Genomic DNA, 21,689 nt, shown 5'->3' with positions numbered 1-21,689 from the left:
GACAAAGCAGGGTCAAGGTGGGATTTCCATTAGGCTGAGACACCAACGTGTGATGTGGTTGATGCAGTTGAAGATGTCTCTGCTCGTTGCAGAGGGCTGAATTAAATGAGAATTAAAGGTCCCTCCCAACCCAAACAATTCTGTGGCAAAGGACCTGGCCACTGGTAGTGATGCCTTAGGATTTTAGCTTTTATATTTTTCAAATTTTTTACTGCATTACTCAAAATTCCATATGAAGTGTTAGTTAACTGTCTTCACATTTTGGTCAGACAAAACAATCCCTGCTAGGCCTGAAATCCAAGGACACTCTATTGCCTCAGACCCCAAAACTATAAACAAAAATGAATTTGAGGAGGGGAAGCAAACTAGGGGTGTATAACTTCATTCCCTGAAGCTGTAATTGGAGGATTAACCCCTAATATTTAAATGGACCAAATTTATAATTGTCTGAAAAACTCATGACCATCATCCAGCGTGGGTGTAGCCCCTCAGAGGCTTTAACTGCCCATTTAACTGACCTATTGAAGGTCTTTAATAAATACCTACTCTTATTCTTTTAATCTTGTCTAGCCTCTGTTCTAGGTGGCCACTCCAAGGCATCAGTAGCCAAGACACCACTGGCTTTGGGTGGTTGTTGGAATCTGAAATGCAAGGAACTCTCAGAACTTTGGGCCTGTTAAGCCAAAGCTTAGAATTAAACACAGGATTTGATCTGAGACCTTGGAAGAGACTTCCAAACTTAAGTGCTAGAATAGAGAATGTGGATTTATAGTTTAAAGCAGAGACACGTTAAGCTAAGAGGAGGAAAGTTTAGAGTTTTACAGTTTGAGATATAGAAAAAATAAAAGCAGTTACAAAGGTAAATAAGGAGTTTAGAATGCAGCACTGTAGGTTTGTGTGTCACAACATGGTTGACTAAGAAAGCTTACACTGTGCATGAGTCCATAAGACAAAATATTTAAGGATTGGGTCAAAACCATAAACATCCTTGTTGGCAATGTTTCATTGGTCAATAAATGCTTAAAAGGTCTTGTAACTAAGGGTCTTGTGACCTTCTGAGCCATGCAGTGAAGATGTGAGCCGAGCTCACCCTTCCTGCGTGTGTAGAAGATAAGAAAATAAACCACATCATCTAAAAAAACTCAGAGGTCCTGATTTCTCTAACTCATTCAAAACTCTTTCAAAAATCAAATTTATAGGTGGTCTGAGTGTTTTGGAGTGGTTTCAGTGGTGTGGGAGCTGCTGTCCTGCAGCACCCCTGCGCATCTTCAGTTGTCATCTTGGAGTGGATGTTTAGGTGGTGCTGTTTTATCTTATTTCCAGGACTTGCTTGTTAGGGAAGGCTAAAAATCAATCACATTGTGTTCTTCTGTTACAAAATCAGGGTATTAAAGAGTGAGTTCTTGGGCTGATTCACTGAAAAGAGCAACTCATGTTAATATCAACCAGAGATCAGTGTTAAAATTGCTTCAGGTTTAGTAGGTATTTCTTGCAGTCATTAGGTGAGATTTTAGAGAGTTACTCTACTTCTTGGTATTTGCAAAATACAGGAAATCCTGGTTAAAGTCCAGTTTTGCCTCAGTGAACAAAACATGAGACTGTAGAATGCTTTCAATGTGAACATTCACAATTAAATCACACCCACTTCTGAGGGGTCACTTTTGGATCTGGTTTAGCCTCTTTGGTGACATGGACAGAGGGATTGAGGGTCTGAAAATAAGAATAAGCACCAAGGGACAAGGTGTGAGCAGCCCTGCCCACCCCATGTGATTGTGGCACACACTGGTGGGGCTGGAGGACCCTCCCCTGCCTGGCAATCAAATGCTTTGCTGATATTCTCAATGCTGAGCAGGAATAGCCAACAGTTTTTAAGCCAGTGAGAGCTCAGACAGAGTAAAGACTTGAGAATTTGAGTCTTAAAAATTCATATAACATGACTGGGCACAGCAGTGAGGTGAAGGGTTCTTTTCTCTGCGAGCCTTGGAAGTTGTTTTGGATTGAGTTTTTGAAATCAAGTAGCATTTGCTGCATGCTTCTGATTTTGCTAGAAGCAAGTAAAAGTTCAAAGTGAAGTCTTCACTTCACTGTACATAAAAATTCCTTTGTAGGATACATCTGTTTTGATCTCAGTTTGACTGTTTGTCACTTCTGCATCTTGCATCTAATTTGTATTCCAGTGGGATAAAATGAACTTGATAATGGCTTTTTAGCTTGTCATCTTAAAACACAGCCTCAGCCTGGAAGAGCCAGTAAAAGTCATGTTTATGAGAGTTTTACAGTCTAGTGATTGGGAATGGACTGACCTGCTGGCTGCAGGGACATATGCAAAGTGGCTTTTAGATGGATCTTGTAGCTAGTGGTGTTCAAAACTAGCAAACAGCACAGTTTTGGATCTGAGCTCTGTTATAAAATCAGTTAAAGTCAAAGAACACTTTCATGTCTTTATCAGGCATTCACACACCGTGCTTCCCATTGGGAGCATCTGCCCCTACCTTGGGTATCTAAAAGCCATATAACCAGGTGGAAGCAAGTCACATTACTGCCATAACAGCCAGGGGAAAGAAGTGGGCACATTCAGATTATAATACACCTGTAAGAGAGGTTATACCAGGTTTTTTATATATATACACAAATATAATATATAAAATGCATGTAACATATTAGATATAATTGTATATAATATATAATTATATATATTATAGATATGATTGTATATATATATATATATATATATATATATATAATACAGCTGTAACATTACAGGTGTATTATAACCACTCACTTTATAAAGAGTTATGTTTCTCACCACTCACTTTATAAAGATGTTGGTATGGCTGGTAAGACCTCAAAAGTCCAATGAGATGGATCCCATTATCAACATGGAAATTCATTTTTTCCTGTACTTGCGCAGCTGTTTTCCTTTAGCAGTGATGATTTGCCCTCCTTGGGTGTGTGGTACCACACCTGTCAGCCTCTCTGGATCAGAAAACTTTCTGTGATTGCCTGGAGTTCAACTCCAGCTGTGATTGCAGCTTGAGTGAGAGGAGTAAATAACCTTTCCTTGTGCAGTAGGTCCCTGAAATATGTATGAGTAACTAGTGCCAGCAGAGCTGGGGTAAGCCAAGGAGCAGAGTGTGTTTTGATAGCATCAGCCCCTCTGTGCTGGGAGCGTGCCGGGCTTGTTAGTGGATGTGATTCAGCACTCCCCAGTCCTGGCTCTGCTGCCAGGGCTGGTTTGCTGTCTGGTTAGGGAGTCAGCAAGCTTGGAGCTTCACCCTGCCCTCGCCTGGATGAATATTTACTGAGCCCAGGGACTCAGAGTGCTGCAGGGAGGGTGGGGAGAAGCAAACGGGATGTGGAGCATCCCCAGCCAGGGGGACTGCATGAGGAGTCTGTCCTGAGACATGCTGTGGTGGGTTCAGTGTTGGCCAATTCACACCTTATTTGTTGGAACCCAGGGCACGGGGAATATTTCTCTGCTCTGAGGGCTCCTGACCCCCAGAGAAGCACTGCCTTTAACCTTGGTCCATGAAGAGAGCTTCCAAGACTTTGGGATAGACTAGAGTCTACAAGAGTGTGAAACAGACAATAGTTTGTCACAGGGTGAGAAATCTAGGTTTTGGGGGTTTTAAGTATAGAAGTAGATAAGAGGCAAGATGGAGGTCACTGAGCATTGTCCCAAGCTTCTTCTTCATCTTCATCTACTCCATTTTATGCAGTGTTGGTGGCACAGAGTGCACAAGGAAAGCTGCAGTGCAGAGGTTAGGTGAGCAAACAAGGGATGAATTAGTAGTAGAAAGGTAAAAATAAAGTACATTTTAAGAGTTAATTGGATGAAATGGCTTTAAAATATCTTGAAACTGTACATCTTGTAGCCATTTTGTGGTGTTTTCCTGTGCACTAAGTCTGGTGTAGACAGTGTACCAACTTTCTGATGAGATAACAATAAAACAACAACCTAAAGACCGAAAAAGAGTCCTGTGCATCTCTCAACCCTGCCACAGAACTGTTGCAGGAGACTTTCCCCCTGTGGGGCCCAACACGAGGGCCAAAAACCAATACTTATTCACTGATTTCCTTTCCAAATAATGCTGGTGCTGGTCTGTCTCCAGAGCTTTGGTGAGTGCCCCATCAGGTTTTGCCTTATCTGGGAGCAGGTGTGGAGGGTGCAAGCCTGCAGCCTGGGTTGTCATTTACACAATGCACTTACACTGCTGTGATTGTGATTCACACTGCAGGCTTCCTTGACAAATAGGGACTCCTGAGGGAAAATAATTGCATATGTAGATTGGAAAACACTTCTGAGATCACTGAGTCCAACCATTCCCCCAGTACTGCCAAGCTCATCACTAACCCATGTCCCCAGGTATCACATCCACACATCTTTTAAATCCCTCTAGGGATGGGGACTCAATCATTGTCCTGGGCAGCCTGGTCCAGGGCTTGACAAGCCTTTCCATGAAGAAATCTTCCCTGATATCCAATCTAAACTTCCCCTGGCTTAACTTGAAGTAATCTCCTCTTGTCCTGTCTCTTGTTCCCTGGGAACAAAGCCCAACCTCCCCTGGCTGTACCCTCCTGTCAGGGAATTGTGCAGAGCCAGAAGGTCCCTCCTGAGCCTTCTTTTCTCCAGACTGTTCCCCCTCAGCTCCCTCAGCTGCTTCTCATCAGACTTGTGCTTCAGAGCCTGTTATTATTTATTGTTTATTATGAGGAGCATCACCCTGAGAATAAGAAAACTTAGAACATGTTCCAGGCTGAAACAACACAGAACTTGAAGCAAGCAACAACATATGAAGAACTGTTGTAAAGGTACCTGGAAACTTAGTTTAGTCTTGAATTTTGGAGGGAAACACCCATATTTTCCCACTCTGGTGCCTTGCATGAACATGAAGTGAGTAAGGTGGCACAGACCTGTGGATTTTATGTTGACTTGTAGTCTTGCAGTAGTTACTTGGAGCAACTGTTTTGCCATCCTGGTAAGTCAGTCATCACATTGCACTTATGGATGGATTGGAGAGAGGGACAGAGCTTCCTCCTCTCTCTTCCACTCCATATTTATTTTACTCTTCAGCACACGAAGAGCAGAGATAGAGAGCACAGAGGAAGGATCAGAAATAGATGGCTAAAGTTCAGTCTTGTGTAGCCAGAGAAGCTGATGCTTTCCAAACTGAAATCTTGAGGGAAGTTCTAAGTACCAATTCCACATAGTTTTAAGCAGTTTTGTATCTTCTTCATTTCTTGTGTAACTGTTTTAGGAAGCAGCGATGACTGGGGGGAAGATCTGAAAGATTGCTTTGAGGAGTTGAATTTGGCTTCTGACTTAATGTTGAAACAATGGCTGATTTTCCTTTGAATAAAAAAAGGCAGCAACTCTTAGATTCGGTCACGTTCTGTTGTTAGTGCTGAAATTGTCTGGAAGAAATGTCTGGAATTGCCTGACATTGTCTCATGCGTTTCATCCTCACCATTGTTAAGGTTCATTAATGATTCCATTATAAACCCCTGTTTGCAGAAATGGTTTTCTAAAAGCAATCTCTGTGTTATATTATTATGTTGTTTATATTATATAAATGCTCAAGGACTAGACATGTATTAATAGGGAGCCTTGTGATTGTGGAGCCAGCAATTACTTGACTGGTGATTACTCTATCACAAACTCTGCTGACTCTCAGCACTTCGGACAGGAGAATAAAATTCCTTCTGCAAATTGGGAAGATAATTTCCTTTGGAATAGTGGTTGTTAACAGTGCTGGAAATCCTCTGAATGCAGATAAGCAGTAAAAGCCAGTTAGCTCAAGGCAGTGCAGTTGGTGCTTTGGAATAGACTGTCATGGTGAAGAGCCTTGTGAATCACTAGGGATATCATGAAGATTCTAAAGGAGATTTTTAAGCCTTTCAGGACAGGACGTGCTGGGTGGAAAATCAGGCAGCTGTAACCATTTCTCTTCCCTGTACTCCTTCCATGATGTGTCCCACTGGGAGGGATGGCTGTGGGAGTGGGATGAGGTACTTTGTCCCTCCTTTCCATAGGGTTAATCACTGTGCCTCAAGAGAAAAGTGAGGCCACTCAGTCTCCAAAGAGAGACAAGAGAGCAGCTTTACAGGAATGTTCAGGGCAGGATCTTGTCCTGCTTGGTTGCTCCAAGGATCCAAGAATTCCTTCCTACCCCTCTGGGTACAGTGGGATCACAGGCTGCCTCTTCCATGAGGATACCACAGGACAGTTCTCCCCATGTGCCAGCCTCTTCTGTGGCTGCATCCAGAGGATGATCTAGGTGGGACTCTGCTTCCTTCCTTCTCCTCCCCGAGGGTTAGGGGAGGGCCCAGTCCTTGCACACACACCCCAACCACAGCACGTTATTGTGTAAATCCTGTGAGATTCCAGCACCATGCTTGAGGATGCCCAAGATGGAGAATTCTAACCCAGCTATTCTTCATCCTTTTCAAACCACTCTGGCCTTCCCTAGAGCCAGTGGCTTCTCCCTCTTTGGTGGGATAGTGGGGAAAGAAGGACTAAGCCCCGGGCCAAGAATCTCCAATCTCAGCTGCTGTAAAAAGCACAAAGACTACAGATAAAAGGGCTGGTATATTGTAAATGCAGGTGAGCCCAATGGGAAGAAATGATGATGTCTGACTCAATTCAGAAGGCTGAATGATTTCTTTATTATAACTATTCTAAAATACATTAATATACTATATAAAAGGAAGATACTAAAACTACATACTACTTTCTCTGACTCTAACACAACTTGTGACCCTCTCTGAGTCCAGCCCCAGTGGGTTGGATTGGCCATCAGGTTTAAACAATCCTCACCAGAATCCAACCAAGCACTCACTCCAGGTAAACAATTCTCCAAACACATTCCACATAGGAAAAACAAGGAGCAGAAATAGAAATGGTTTTATCTTTCATTTCTCTCTGTGCACCTCTATGAAAAATCCTGAGAGTGAGAGAGATGTGCTTGCCACAGCTAGCACCCTTAAAATTTCAGCAGCTTTTCCAGCAGATTCTGGTAGAACTAAATTGCCTTTCTGGTCATTCCTTTTTTATTTCCCATCATTCCAATAGCAAACACCTTGAATATAAATAGTAAATGTTTCTCCCTACAAATTCTTGGGTAAGACTTGATAGTTGATCTTTTGGTGAAGAACTCAGGATCCAGGGCTCTTAGAGGTGTCAGTAAGCACTTCCTGGCAAAGGAAGCTCCCAGCACAGTGCTGGTTGCACAAAGGGGACGAGATCTTCTAAGAGTTCCAGAAGTTGTGTGGCTTGACACCAGTTCGCTCAGTGAAACTTTTCCATTGCTCCAAGTGAACAACTTCTAAAAATATGAATAGTAATAATAAGGAAGTAGAAGAGACAGAAGGTGTCAGGGAAAGAGGGACATCCCTGGCTGTCTCAGGGGAAGTGAGGCAGAATTATAGACCAACCATAGCCGATATATGTATATATATTTTTTTTTTTTCTGTGTCTGTCTTGGTTGTGACAATTTTAGTAGGGTGTTAGAAGAGCCTCCTGCAGTACCACTGCTTTATTATCAGACACAGACCTGGATGTCACCTGTTCTTTTGCCCAAGGCATTCCTGATTTAGCAGCTCTATAGGAGTCCCATTATTCAAAGTTTACTTAAAATAATTACTATAATCATCTGTATATTGTCACAGTGTAAGGAACCAGAAAATTGCATTGCATAATTCTCTCACAGTTGTCTGAGAAATCTCCCGTCTGCGTTGCCAGCACAGCGCAGAGATTTGATGTGAAATCCCAATTTCCTGCGAAGGGGCTGCCACGGTTTCGATTCGCGAGGCGCCGCCGCTGATATATTTATATTTTATCTGCCGCGCTCAACAATTGAATCAAAGAGAAGTGTTGGCAGAGGTCAAGCATTGTTTGAACGTGTTGCAAATGGTTTCCCAGGGAAACAGCAAATCAGTACTCGTAGGCTCCTGCAGCATCTCCAGAACAGCATCCAGCCACCAGCCATAGCCCCGTGTTTGCTGTAGTACTCGGGACCAAGGGCGATGCAGACTAGAGCCAGAGCGAGCAGCTGAGTGGGAGAGCAATCCCAGAGGATGAGGAAACATTCAGCAAGAGTGGCACCGCTACCATCTTACAATGTTTCCGAAGTAAATTCGCCTGTGCCAGACGGTAAATGCCTTTTTTTTCCACCCCTGTAAATCCCATCCTAGGCAGGAGTTCACTCCGCGTGCTCCTCCTGCTCCATTCCGTGCAGAGTAACAGGAATGTTGTGTGTGTGTGTGTATTTTTAAAGTAATGCTCAGATAGCATTTTTAGCACTTTAATATCACCTGAAATAAGTGGTAGTTAAATTTCTGTTGCCTGTGTTCAACTGCTGTGTGAGCGATTCACGAGGAAGAAACTGATGTTGAAACGTGAACAATGGATAAAGTTGTTGTACTTCAATTCTGGCTTTGAAAATTATGTGAAATGAGGTCCATGTAATGCTATTGGCTTTTCTTGAGTGTTTTACTGTGTTTGCTCTAGATTTATTGTTTTTGCTGTGAAGACAGAGCACCAACTTTTTTTGTGCTTGCTGTCCTCAGCTCAGTATAGCAGTCCCCTTAAACTGCTTTTTCCCCCCCTCATTTTCAGAAGTGTCAGCTCTTAAGCAATTCTTTAATACAGAAACACCACAGATATACAGAAACCACAAGATAGAAATTGGGAATTCTTTTGTATGCTGTTTATCAGACAGGAGAACCTTGTTCCTTTAGGAGTGCCCATCAACTTCACATCACGCCCCAGAGTCACTGGGAGTTTGGTGTTGTTGTCCAGCAGGAGATTTGATTGCCCTGATAGTGAAACAAATAAAAATCAGTGTGCTGAAAATTTATAGTAGGTGCATGTGCCGTATAAATCAGAGGTCAAAAGGGAACGTTTTCTTAAAAACATTCCTGATGTTCAGGTTTGAGTTTTTCACTTAAATGTCTATAGAAATCTCAGGCTTTAATTGCACCATTTGAGTTTATAATCCTCAGTGTCAGATGTTCTGAAGAGATGTGTGGTATTTCCCCAAGTTGCTTGTTGTGCCAGAAATGAGCTGTTTTCCCACCAAGTTGCTTGTTGTGCCAGAAATGAGCTGTTTTCCCACCGGCTGTGTGTGGTGAGGATGCTGGAGCTGTAAAACTGCAAGGTGTTTGTGCTGTCTCTGGTTTGAGCCAACCAGCAGTGAAAATGTAATTCCTTTTTGTGAGTTGAATTCATCCAGGAGCAAAAACAAAGCAAGAGCCACGGTCCAGTGCTGGTCAGCAGAGCGTGACCTCTAGTTCTTCGATCTACCTGGCTCAGGCTGCCTTCAGTTGGGCTGGGGTTTGATAGACCAGGCAGGAGTTTTTGTTGTTTTTCTCAGAATTGTGTGTGTGGTATTTAGAATTCTGCAGGCTTAGGAGTTACCTAGTGTTTTTTCCTTGAGGGAAAAATGCCTTAAGGAAAGCTGGAGGAGCTGAGTGCTTATTGCTGGTGCACAGAACCAGGCTTTAGGCTGTGTGATATTGTGATTCATACCCTCACCTGCTTTTTTTAGGAGCAGTGTTATGGCCAGGTGAGCTGGCTGTGCTGGTGAAATGGGGTGATTTGCTGCTCTTTATTTCCTGAGGGCTCAGACCAGGCTCGTGTCACGCCTGGTGGGGAATGCAGAGCATTAAAGATTGTCCCAGCCTCACAGGGCACAAGGCAGGCTGTGATTGCCTTCAGCTTCACCAGTCCAGCTGCTGCCAGGCACCTCTGTTGGACCTGTCTTAACCTTCTGCCCATGCTGGGCTGCAGCAGCAGTGTCCAAACTGCACTGCCTGGTCCCTGAGGGAGGGAAAATCCAGTCTGCATTGGAAGAAAGGGCAATAGACTGGAAATGACTGCATGACAGCACTTGTCATATCCAACAGGCTGCAAATGGAAAGGTTCTTGCTCAGGATGGACCTGGCCAAGCTGAATTAATATGGGACCCATACATTAAATGTGTCTGCAGCCGGATTTTACAGATCAGCAAAGATTTTAGCGTGAATTCCCAAAGAATCCTAATGAGATAGGGCAACCAGCTTCCCAAAAGGACTGCATGTGTCCCCCCTTTCTTTCCCCAGCATGAGGGGGCACATGGAAGAGATTCCAGAGCAGCCTGTGTGCTGGGAGGAGAGCAGGGGAGCAGTGTGCTCTGGGTGGGCAGTTCTCACACAGCTCAGCTTTGTGGCTTCCTGGATCCCTCCTGATAAACCCACAGGAACTGCTGATCCTGGAGAGTGCAAATCCAGGCAAGAAGACTCCTTTGATAGGGAAGGTGCACCCAGTGCTTGGAGAGAAGTGGTCAAAAGTGCTGCTCATGTGTGAGAACCCTGGGCTTGGTCTGGGGTCTCATGTGGTGGAAAAGTCTCTCCTCCAACCCGAGCTTCCAAAGAAAAACTCTGCAGCCTCTTGTTGTTCGGTCTCAAGGCAGTTTATTGCTAATTATCCAAAAGATTTTCTTCTGGGGCTGCTGTGGTTTGCTCACAGCTCAGGCAGAGGCACACACACACCCTGACATCCTCTCTGACTCTGACTGCTTCTTCTCTCCCTGCCCAGGGCTGCTGCTCTCTTTTATATGGTACATTACGTGTTACATGGTTACAGTTTTTCCCCAATGCCTATTACCTATATTAAATGGTGCTTTTCTACTCTAAACCAATCTGTGAGTGCCAACATCACCAAGAACATGGAGGTAAGGAAGAAGAAAGAGGAAGGACAGGACCTACATCCCTCCATCTTAAAACCTCTGGCCCCCATGTACAAAACAGAAATCCCCCTGTACAGGTGTTAAAACCCCACTGTACAGCACTAAAAAATTCTTTCCTCTACTTTGTAACTACTTCTACTATAATATCTAAACTTTTGTGACTGCTTGTTCCACCTCCAAAGTCGGTAATTCATTCCACGGCTCAAACTCAAAATCACAGCTGTTTCCAGCTGCCTGCCAGCGTCTCAAATGCTTCTGACCTGGGTCTGGAACCTCCAAAAATGTCTGAGGGACATTTTGAGTTCCGGCAAAGGGCAGTGGAGAAAATAGATGGAAGTATCTCCTGGGATTGTAAAATTCAGCAATACAGTGATAAATCCCTACTGTTGACCCAGCTGCTTACCTGGAAAATGTTCTTTTAACCCACCCTTCTTCAAATGTGCTTGATCAGGCTCTAAGTCAGGCAAGGGGATTGAAGCATGTGCTCAGTGCACTGCAGTGCTGCCGTGGCCTGAGTCTGAGGCAGCCAGCCTTGGACTCATCCACATCCATCTAAATCCAAGCCTTGGTAAGTACTGAGAAATTTGGGAGAGCTGGGCACCTGCAGCAGGTGATTCACCTCCCAAGATTGGTATCTGAGGGAGCTGGAGTGAATCACTCCCTGGAGGCACGATCAGAGGCAACAGGTTTTGTAGGAAATAAATACAAAATACAGTATAAAATACAAAATAAATACAAAGTGTTGCTGAGCTGTCCATCCGTGTCATGGCTGCTGTTTTGGATCTTGAGACATCCATGAAACAGCCTGGATTTATTGCAGTATTTCTTGAAAATAGAAGCTATATTGTAATTACTTGTTAGTGAGGTACATATGAGTGATATCTGGACTGTGGTGGGTGTAAATTTCCTTCACAACAACTTCATGTCAAAGCAGCCTCTTGGCTTTCATTGAAGCACTCTTCAGTTACAGCAGTGAAAGTGAGAATTTAACTATTAATGTCTGTTTATTTCTGGAAATGCCATCGAATTCTAGCAATGACAAGATTAATTTTCAGAGGATTTTTTAAAATTGATTGTTAACCTTTTGGTTTGGAGTAGAATGTATAAATTGCGAAACGATTGGGAGCACATCTGATATAATTAATTACAAAATGTATAGCAGAAGGGGTTTTTATGGGATGGTGTGCAGCTTTGAATGAAATTATTTGTGTTTCTCTTGCTCAGCCAGTGCTGGAGTGCTGGGAAGATGGTCTGATCCTGAGATTGGCTTGAATTCATATTGGATCAGGCATATCTGGGAGAGGGAAAAAAGTCCTGTGGTCTGATGCAGCAAAGGATATCCCTTGGAGTGTGTGAGTCCCAAAGGCCTCACTCAGAAGTTATCACTGAGGTGGTCTAGGAGTGTTTAGTAAGCAAAAAAATAAAATAATGGTGTTCTGTAAGCAAAAACTTAAAATAAAGTCCTGGAAGGAGACAAATGGTTGTTCCAGTGTTGTTCCCCTCTTTGCCTGGAAAAAATTCTGTGCTGAAGGAGGAGATGTCCATCCCCTTCCCACAGAAGGTTAGTGTGTTCTGCCTCCAGAGCTGTCATGGTTAATTCTGAGATTTCAACACAACATTTGTTTTTCAATGGAGAGGCCATCAATGTTTTCTAACAGCAGAGTTCAGTCCAAAACATTTCACTCCAAATGGATGTTCTATTTTTTTTTTTTTTTTGTAGGTCATTGTGTGTTGTAGAAGTTTTGATTTCAACATATAAAAATCATTCTTCATTTGCAGCAGTCCTTTCTACATTCCTTCAAACTCTTAAGTATGCTGTCATGCTTAGTTACTTTCAAATATGAGTAGCCACTGTGTTTCAAAATGCATATTCCAGCTGCCAGTTCCACCACAGATGTTCTCAAATAAGCCTCATTCCCAGGATCTGCTCTGACACTCCCACACTGGCTCTGCTGTGTTATTTTTGGTGTCAAATCAATGAAATTCCTTGTCCATGCTTAAAAAAAAAACAGTGATACATTTGTTCGAGTTAGGCTGAAATAAGAAAAAATATGTCTGTATTTTAAACTATGTTTTCAATAAAAGGTAGCTGGAACAAAGATTTGAGCAGGAATTTGGGGTTTTTCTAGTAATTATTTTTATATGTTTTGAGGAAAGGCCTTGATCCAGACCAATACAAACAGGATCCACTTACTTCAGAAAAAATAGAATTTGAGAATTCTCTAGAGTGGCTTTTGGGCTCCAGGGCTGTGGAAGAGGCAGTCCACAGCTTGCCTACACCCTGTAGCATGTTCACATCCTTCCTGCTAAGTTTTTTTTCCTGGTTTTATTGTCATTTTTTAATAGCTGCAGGTACTGCACATGGGGGTTGCTGCAGCCTGGATCCACTTGGTGCTGCTGTCCTTGGTCAGAGGCTTTAGGACACAGCACGCTGGGTGGCTGGCACAAGAGCTTCCATCTCAGAGCAGGTTCTGCAGCACAAGAGCATGTGGCTGATGTGCAGAAAGATGCATCTAGAGGCTTGTATTAATCAGGGTTGCACATAGAGGCATCAGACTTGGAGCAATTAATGAGAGAAGCCCCAGATCAAGGAGGAGCTGTTGACTGTGGGGGTCTGGGGATGTGTGAGGAGAAGGCTTTGTGCCATTTATTTAGCTATTTCCTGCTTATAAACTATTCCCTACTTATATTTCCCACTTATAAGTGGGAAATCAACTATTTCCCACTTACAAATACCAAGGAGATGCAGGTCTGGGGGGGGGATTTTTTGACTGGCTAACTCAGATTCTCTCCCCTTAGAAGTAGGCTGGAGCTGCTCCTCTGGAAGCGTTATTCAGGTGTGAGGATGTAGAGTGGCACATCCTTGATCAGGCACTAAGTGAATTAAAGGATGTGAAATTTAAGTTCTCTCTGTTAATTTTATTGCAAGGATGGAAGGGCACGTGGAAGCTGTTGAGATTCCTGGTTGTAATCAAAGTTGCTGTATGCTGATCTGGAGTGAGGGCTGTGTACAGACACTGAAGAGATAATTGGCAGAAATTGCTGATGGATGTCACTAGTAAACCACAACAAAAATATCTGCTTTTTCTGCTTTCTGCTCTTGACAATAGTTAATCATAGTACAAGAGAAATGCTGTACGCCATCACTGAGTCATTTGTTTTTCGTTATAATCTGAAAATCTTTTCCCCAGCATAAAAAAAAATAAACCAAACCAAACAAAACAAAACTATAACCTTCTCATCCCCTTCAAATATGAAAACTTCCAGAACAAGGCATCACTCTGAACAGACATTACTAATACACAGAGCCCATTGCAGTGTTTAAATGGAGAACATTATCTCCAAATGCCTGAGACATGCTGAAAGGAATTTTCTTCACTGAACAAGAAATGCTTATTCCTCAAACCTGTGTAGCATGCTGCCAGCAAAGCATGTGTGCTTGTTTTCTTGATTTTGCTTGGCTTTAGTAAAATGTAATCATGACTTCACACCCCTGGTCAAATTGCTGGTTCTGAACACATTAAAAGCTGGAGAGTTTGTCAATGTGTGTGCCCAGACCACTGGGCTGGTTGTACTGGTGTGCTGTGGGTTTACACCAGTGCAGTGAAGGGCACAATTTGATTTTCCAGGCAGTGGCTGGGATAAAATAAGCTATGGACCTAAGTCACTGAGAAGTGATGGTGTTGCATACCCTGGTCCCAGCTGTGTGCTAACAGTAGCAAACAATCCAATTAAAGCTGTGGCTAATCCAACCTAATGAGGTTTTGTTGTAAAATGGACAGAAGGAGCTCTCTTCACCTCTCCCAACAGCAGCACCACTCAACATCCTTTCCGTGTGCATCCAGTATTTCCCTGGCTGCAAAACTCACATCATCTTCTCCTTGCTATGCATCAGTAAGAGCAGAATTTCACTGGGACAGCTTCCTGCCCTCCCCTGCTCGAGGGAAGCTCGTGCACAGGCTCTGGAACACTGGGGTTTGTGTCCATCACTGGGGTGGGTGCTGCTCCTGCAGGTACCACTGCAGGGCAAAAAGAATGTTGGCAATTCTTTCTCCAGGGCCCAATTTAGCAGGAACGTTCAACTGACGTGTTTTCCACGCCACAGCAGACCCACTCCTGCCTCCATCCATCTGTCAAAGCCCAGCCATGGTTTCCGTGGCAGTGCAATGGAGGCATCCTTTTGTCAGCACAGAGACAATGAGAAATCAGGAGCTGGGATTTTGAGGACACAGTAAAATAAGACTATTTTAATACTGAATGAGTAAAAGGCAGATTGTAGGTGCCTTGAGTGGCCTTTTGGCAAAGCTGCTCTCTCTCCTGACAGTGGTGGTAGCCAGAGGTGACCAGTGCTCTGCAGGCCTTTGGGAATATAACACGCAGAAATTGTTCAGCTCATTTCCATCACCTATTTAACCATCGATTTCATTGTGTAATCAAATAAAGAGAATGTGTTTTGGCACATCCCATCAAGCCAGATGTTGCTGTCTCTAAATGAGCCAGCACTTCGTGTCAGTAATGCACTGTCGTGAATGCACAGATGGCTTTTTGAAGGGAATTCAGTTACCTGTGTGAGAGGTTCTAAATTTCCATCAGGACAGTTGGATAAAAAAAGGACACAACCATTCCTAAAATGATCTGGCCATAGAATTTAGTTCCAAGAGTGCATTTTTGTGTTGCATTGGTTATTTCACTGGCAATCCATGTGATCCAGGAGCAGAGTGAGCAGCGTGAAGCTGTGTCTGGGGAGGTTCAGGTTGGATTTAGAACAGCTTCTTCACGCAGAGCGTGGCTGAGGAGTGGTCACAGCACCAAGCCTGACAGAGCTCAAGGAGCATTAGGACAATGCTCTCAAACACGTGGTGGGATTCCTGGGGCTGTCTGTGCAAGGCCAGGACTTGGAATCCATGATCTTTGCAGGTCCCTCCCAGCTCAGGATATTCCATGATCCATGAGCAGCTGTGAGGCCATTGTCATGGAAGATGATCTGAAGAGAGTTGGTTTTGAACCTCAGGGTGTAATCCTTCTCTCCAAACCCCCTGGAAAACAGCAAAGGGATTTTTTTAGCCAAGTCAAGGACTCATTTTCTCACTGTGTGAGCTGCATCTGGAAACCTGACCATGAGCAAAATGCCACAAGTCATGTCTTGCATCTTTCAGATGGGCAAGGGAGCTGTGCATTGTTTACAGGTGGTGGTGAAAATGCTTCTGAGGACCAGCATGTGCTTCTCCTTCCTGGCTTGAGTGGACATGATGACAGCAGCAGATGGGGCCACCTCCTTCCCCAGCTGGGACTCAGAATGCTGTTAAAGAACATGGACTTGAGTGATATTAATCACATGGTTTAGGTTAGTCACAGGCATAATTACCTTGCTAAATCAAAGTTCACTCGGATATGTATACAATAATTAATGCAAGATGGGGACAGACTTTGTTAGAGTCATGTGGAAAGCCACATGTTCCCCTTGCTGGTTTCTCTTTGGTTTCCATGTGCAGAGAAATGGCTTTACTTCTTAAGCTATAAAGCATCTACATTTGCAGGGTGAGGAAATAGATTTGCTGAAACAGATTAAGAAATGAAGTAAAAAAAAATAATCATAAAAAAAAATTACAATTACTAAAGTAATTGTAAAAAACATAGGAAGGAGCATGGCTTTGTTTTTATGCAATAATGAAAAATAATCCAGGTGTGTTTGGTGCATGAAGATGCATTGGATACAATAGTGTGAGGTACTTTCCATTTCTCCCTTTCCTCTTTGGTCAGTCCTATTGGCAGAGTCTTGCTTTGACACTCAGTTACAACATCCAAGGAACACTTCCAGCAGCAAGATCTGACAGTCTGGTGAGGTTTTTCTTGCTTGTTTTTTCCCCAGTCTCTTCCAGTAGCATTCTCTTAAGCTAGCAAATGATGCCCAAAATGTGCTTTAACACTCAGCCTGTGATTCATCCCTGCTAAAGCCAGGAACTGTGTGAGAAATCCCACCCCCATGTTGACATCTCTGCTCAGGGAGGTTGTTCAAGACCAGGTTGGACGAGGCTTTGATCACCCTGGTCAGGTGGAAGATGTCCCTGTCCATGGCAGGGGGTTGGAACTGGATGATCTTAAGTTCCTTTCCAACCTAGACCATTCTGTGATTCTGCTACTCCCTGTATGGAAGTTCAGTGGAAAATGCTGCTTTTGATCCCTCCAAGTTTGGGGGGACTTAGCAGATCCCTGCTGCACAGGTGAGAGTTGTGGAGTGAGACAAAGAACCAGAGTTCCATGAGCTCTGCTTCCCTTCCTCTCCCATGGGACAGCACTGCCCAGCTGGGAGGTTTCACTGCTCAGCTGCACAGGTGGTGATTTGTTGTCCCTGCTGCTGGCTCCAGGTTTGGAAAGTGAGCCCAGCATTTATCTCTTCACCTCTCCTATCAACAGATATCCTTAAAATATGTTCAGATTGAGCAGCATTAGGTGTCCCAGGCTTTCCAGCTGTAACAATGAAATATTGATAAATGGCTGTGCTGTCTGATTGCTTCAGGTATAAGGGAAGAAAAGTTCAGTAAATCAAGCAGTGACTTTCCATTTAATGCAATCTCTTGAATTACAGTTTTGGTCTCACCTGCTGGGTTTGTCAATGAACAGGAGAAGATTCATGCCTCTTTGTTGTAGCAGATACAAATAACTCAGAGCTCTTTTTTGCACGTGAGGAAGAATAGACTTCCATCGAATTTTGGTTGCATGTCACTTGCTAGACTTCTGCTGAGTATAATGTGAATCATGTTCTGAAATAAATCTGAACTGAGACATAACATGTGTCTTTCAACATAATGAAATATCTTTAAATGATGAATATCAAAATGAGGAGTGATGTGGAGCCTGTCACCTCAGTGGCTTCTTCTCTAAGGACAGGCAGCCAGCAAAGACTTCCTGAAAATAAAACCTCTTTAAGTTGTGGACCTGAAAAATCAGAAATACCTTTTTGAATCGCTACTTTTGAATGTAGTGATTGGCTTAACCTCATGGAGTCTGGGACTAATTTTCAGGTGTAACTCACAAGAGTAAATTGCAAGATGTTTATTAAGTCTTAAAAAGTAGATGATGTTCTTCTTCTTTGACCAGTGGGAGAGGTAGCTCTTGGAGTTTTGAAATAAGTGGAACAAAGTCATGCAGAGAGTTGTTTGGCTGCCAGATCATTATTTTCTCCATTAAAAAGTAAATTTGTGAAGCTGAACGGCTTTTTTAAAGTCTGAAAACATCCAGTAGGCTCTAGAAAGCTCCTTAGAAAGTAATGCTCATCAAAAATAGAGGAGAGGCAACACAGTGCTTAGCTTGCTTCTCATCATGTAGGTCTTCATTTTTCAAAGTGGGTTTGTAGGTGTGCTGTCAGAGTGTGGGTTGTTTACTACATTGACTGGACTTGTAGGACTTCATCATCAGTTGGAATCTAAATTTGAGTGCCCCCCTTGAGTCAGAGTTCCCTCATAATGGACAGAGAAGAAAGGGAAGAGCATCTTGAGAAAGATCATCTGGAGAGGGTCAGCTGGTGGTTCAGTCACTTGTCTACTTGGTAGGTAAAAAAAACCTTGCAGGCTCTAAATAGGCTGAGAGATTATTTTTTTTTTTTTCTCTGCATAATTCTGAATTTTATACATTGGTCTTTGTTAGACTTGGTGAACCCAGCACATCTTTAAGTCCAAGGAAGATTGCATGAACCCACTGGCAGGAGTCCTGTCTCAGTTCTTGAGTCTTGGATACAGCCCTTGCTTTGGAATATACTTTCAAGTAGTAGTTGAGTTTGATGAGTTTTGCTCAAAGTGCACTGGAATGGCTCGTGTTGCAACAAAGAATGTTCCCCTCTGGGATTTCTGCCACAGTTGTGACACATGGGGTTTGTGTCTATTTTTGTATTCTTTTCAATATGAAGTAGTTGGGATTATCATGTTAAATCCTTCCAAGTCACGGCAAGGTCAGTGGCTGCTCTGGGTATGGGTATCTGCCACAAGTTTAGGTGAGATGGTCACCAGTTGAAGTAGCAGCTGCAAAACAAGCAGTGGGTGATCTCAGCTGGCCATGAACACACATTTATATCTGCCAGAATGGCCTGCCATCCTGACTTTCTGCTGGAGAAGACGACTCTCTTGTGCTGCTCATGTGTTGACCTCTTACAGAGATACCTGCAATAAATTTGGAAGTCCTTGCACAATCAATCACCGGTCACACTGATGGATTCCAGCACTGCACTCGTTGCTGTTGATTCCTGATTCTTAATGCAGCCCTTCATGCTCTTGCTCATTAAATATGGTGTCCTACTCACTGGAAATTTTTTCATCTGGTATTTCTGGGACTTGGGGCTTCTCTGCCACCTCATGCCTCTGTCCAGCCTCCGTGTGAAATGTCTCATCTTGGAGTTGTCTGCACGTAGCAGAGGAAGAAAAACCAACTTCTCTGAAGATGTGGAGATTCTGATTTGGTGTTTGTAAACGCTTAAAATTGGCATCTTCAGTCCTGTAGCAAAATCTTCATCCAAAAGACCTGTGAGTGTCCATGGCTTCGTTCCATACAAGACTCTCAAGGATCACTCTGGAGGATGGAAAGAGGAAGTTCTCCTCTGGAGAGGCTCCCAGCACTGACAGGGTGGCAGGGGTTCCTCTGCTCTCCTTCCCACCCCGAGGGGGAATGGTGAGCTCTCCCCTGGCCTGATTCAGTGCCAGTGCTCAGGAAGGGCCCCATGTGAGTACAAATCCCTTTGACTGTGCAGGCCCTGTGGACGGAGCCGCGGGGCTGAGAATACTCTGCAGCATGGGGCTCTCATTTCTTCATGGGGAAGACTGGTTTTCATGCAGCACCTTTTTATCTGTAAGGGGGGAGAGAGTTAAGTATTTATTTACTCACTTATTTGCTTTACCCTGAGCAGAGCTGAAACCTGCATATTTTTCCCCAGTGCGCTTCCTTTTGTATGCATTTCACTGCCAGCCTGTTTGAAAGCCCCGCGTTCCTCCAGGGACTTTCAGCCAAAACTGATGCAAACTCTTTCTTCTCAGGTGCCTCACGATCATCTGTCATCCAATGCAAGCCAGGAGGCAACTGCCCCAGCAGACACAGAGGCATGACTAGGCAGCTCTCCCCTCTATCTGTTGCTGAAGATTCTGCTGCTCCCATTCTTGAGCTGCAGAATCGAAGTCCCTCGGGAATCTGTCGGCACAGCAGAGTCGAGAGGCAGAGCAGATCAGGTAGGAACCACTCCCGGCGCCGCCGCGTGCCTGCCGGAGGCCTCCTCCCCCTGTCTCCGCAGAGATGGGGCAGGGCCCGAGCATGCTGAGGTTTGGTCTGCCACGTGCAGGTCCTTCCCGAGCCCGGGGGTGAGCGGGAAGGTGGCACGGACGGGAGGAGAAGCCTGGGATTCGCAGGTACATGACGTGCGTTCGGTGGCCGAAGAAGATCTCCGAGCTGCTTAACCCCACGCACGGTTGGGGTTTCGCTGGGCGGTTGTGTCTCCTCAGCTTCAGCCTGGCCACACGCCAGGGCCCGTAGGAGTTCCTTCTCGAAGAAACTCAGCTCGTGCCACGGGTGGTCTGATGAAGAGGAAGAGAAGGAGCAGCAGGTGGAAGGATTTCTAGGGAAGACCATCACGGCTCAGATCATCGGTCAGCTTCACTGCAGAAGTTGAGCTGAAATGAGCCTGTAGGTGTGGTGAACAATGACCTCTCCACCGTGGTGTCCATCCAGCAGCTGCAGGGATGGGATGGGAGCAGTTACAGTGTGCAGCCACAGGCTCGTGAGTCACGCTGTTGAGGAGGAGAGACTTTAAATGAGTGAAATACTTTAACTGTCCAAGCTTTCTGGAAGGGAATTATTTGATCGCCCAAGTCCTTTGGAAGACTGCCTGTGTAGATACTGTGAGCAAAAAGGGGAGGAAGAACTGGCTGGATCTCCCTTCACCTGGGGGAGCTGAGCCTTTCTCTTGTCACTGGATCTCTGATGGCAGCAGGAGTCATCCATTTCCTCCTTGTGCTGGAAAACAGAGGGATCTTGTGCTCCAGGAGTACACTCTTGATGGAAAGCCTCAGAAGAGTGTTGGAGGTGATCACTGCTGCAAGGAGTTGATGCAGCATCTTGCAGTTAAGATCATAGCTAAGATATCAGAAAACCCAAGTCTCATTTTTCCAGATATCAGGCTGAAACAACTGTACATGGTGGCACTAAGGAACATCCAAAATCAGAATCCATCTTCTCCAAGAAAGGTCTCTAAGTCTTTTGAGTAGTGTCCAGACATCATACTCTTCTAAGTATTTACTTTGCATTTATTAATTTCCCTTTTGATCCTGATCTTCCCATCCTCATCAGAGAAGTCTTACTAGGACTGACCCAATAGGTAAACAAATAAAAAGAATATAATTTTCTAGGGTCTAGTTGCCAAATAGCCAGAAGAGTTCTGATGAAAAGCTGTAGGTCTTGATTTTCCTGATCTCACTCTTCTGTGACCATCTTGTCAGTAAGAATTGCACTGTGGACCAAAGGACCATGCAGGGGTGTTTCTGCTCACTGCCTTCCACACACTTTGCATTGGCCAGTGCCATCCCCCTGTGTCACCTGCAGTGTGATCTGCATTCTTACCTCTGCTTTCACCCTTGCTTCTGTGCTCTTCCCAGGATAAGTCTCTTGGTTTGTTCCAGTCCCATCCAAATGTAGCCCCCAAGGATTTTTGCTCCCTTGCCAGTTGTAAAATGCTGTCTCCCAGCCACTTTGGCTGATCAGTTTGTTTTCTCCTCATTATCACTGGGTGTCTAAACACAAGTGCTTGCTCCACCCCCAGCTTCATGACTTGGAAATCTCTAAACCTCTTTAATGGGAGCCAAGTGCCTGCTCACCCTGTGGCTTCCAGTTCAAGCCCTGTCATTATTTTGAAATCTCTTTCTTGTCCTTTTGACTCATTGGCCAGGAATTAGGTGTGCACATCCCATGGATTTTGAAAGCTGCTGTCAA

The 21,689-nt window shown here is 44.2% G+C and overlaps 1 protein-coding gene across 2 annotated transcripts in view; it reads left to right on the top strand.

Annotated features, from left to right (window-relative positions):
* The window catches only part of SLC35F4 (solute carrier family 35 member F4), a 118,928-nt gene that overhangs the window by 75,189 nt on the left and 22,050 nt on the right, over positions 1–21,689 (top strand). Inside the window, exon 2 of one of the 2 annotated variants that reach the window (XM_021534644.2) lies at positions 19,748–19,936. The exons of the other annotated variant lie outside the window; for it this stretch is intronic. Coding sequence (XP_021390319.1) covers positions 19,748–19,936 — 189 coding nt within the window. The remainder of the gene's footprint in view (positions 1–19,747; positions 19,937–21,689) is intronic. 2 annotated transcript variants of the gene reach the window in all.

Source organism: Lonchura striata, chromosome 6, assembly GCF_046129695.1.
Source record: "Lonchura striata isolate bLonStr1 chromosome 6, bLonStr1.mat, whole genome shotgun sequence".
Classification (NCBI taxonomy): domain Eukaryota; kingdom Metazoa; phylum Chordata; class Aves; order Passeriformes; family Estrildidae; genus Lonchura; species Lonchura striata.
The sequence above is the reverse complement of the archived record's forward strand: the minus strand, read 5'-3'. Positions and strand labels throughout refer to the sequence as shown.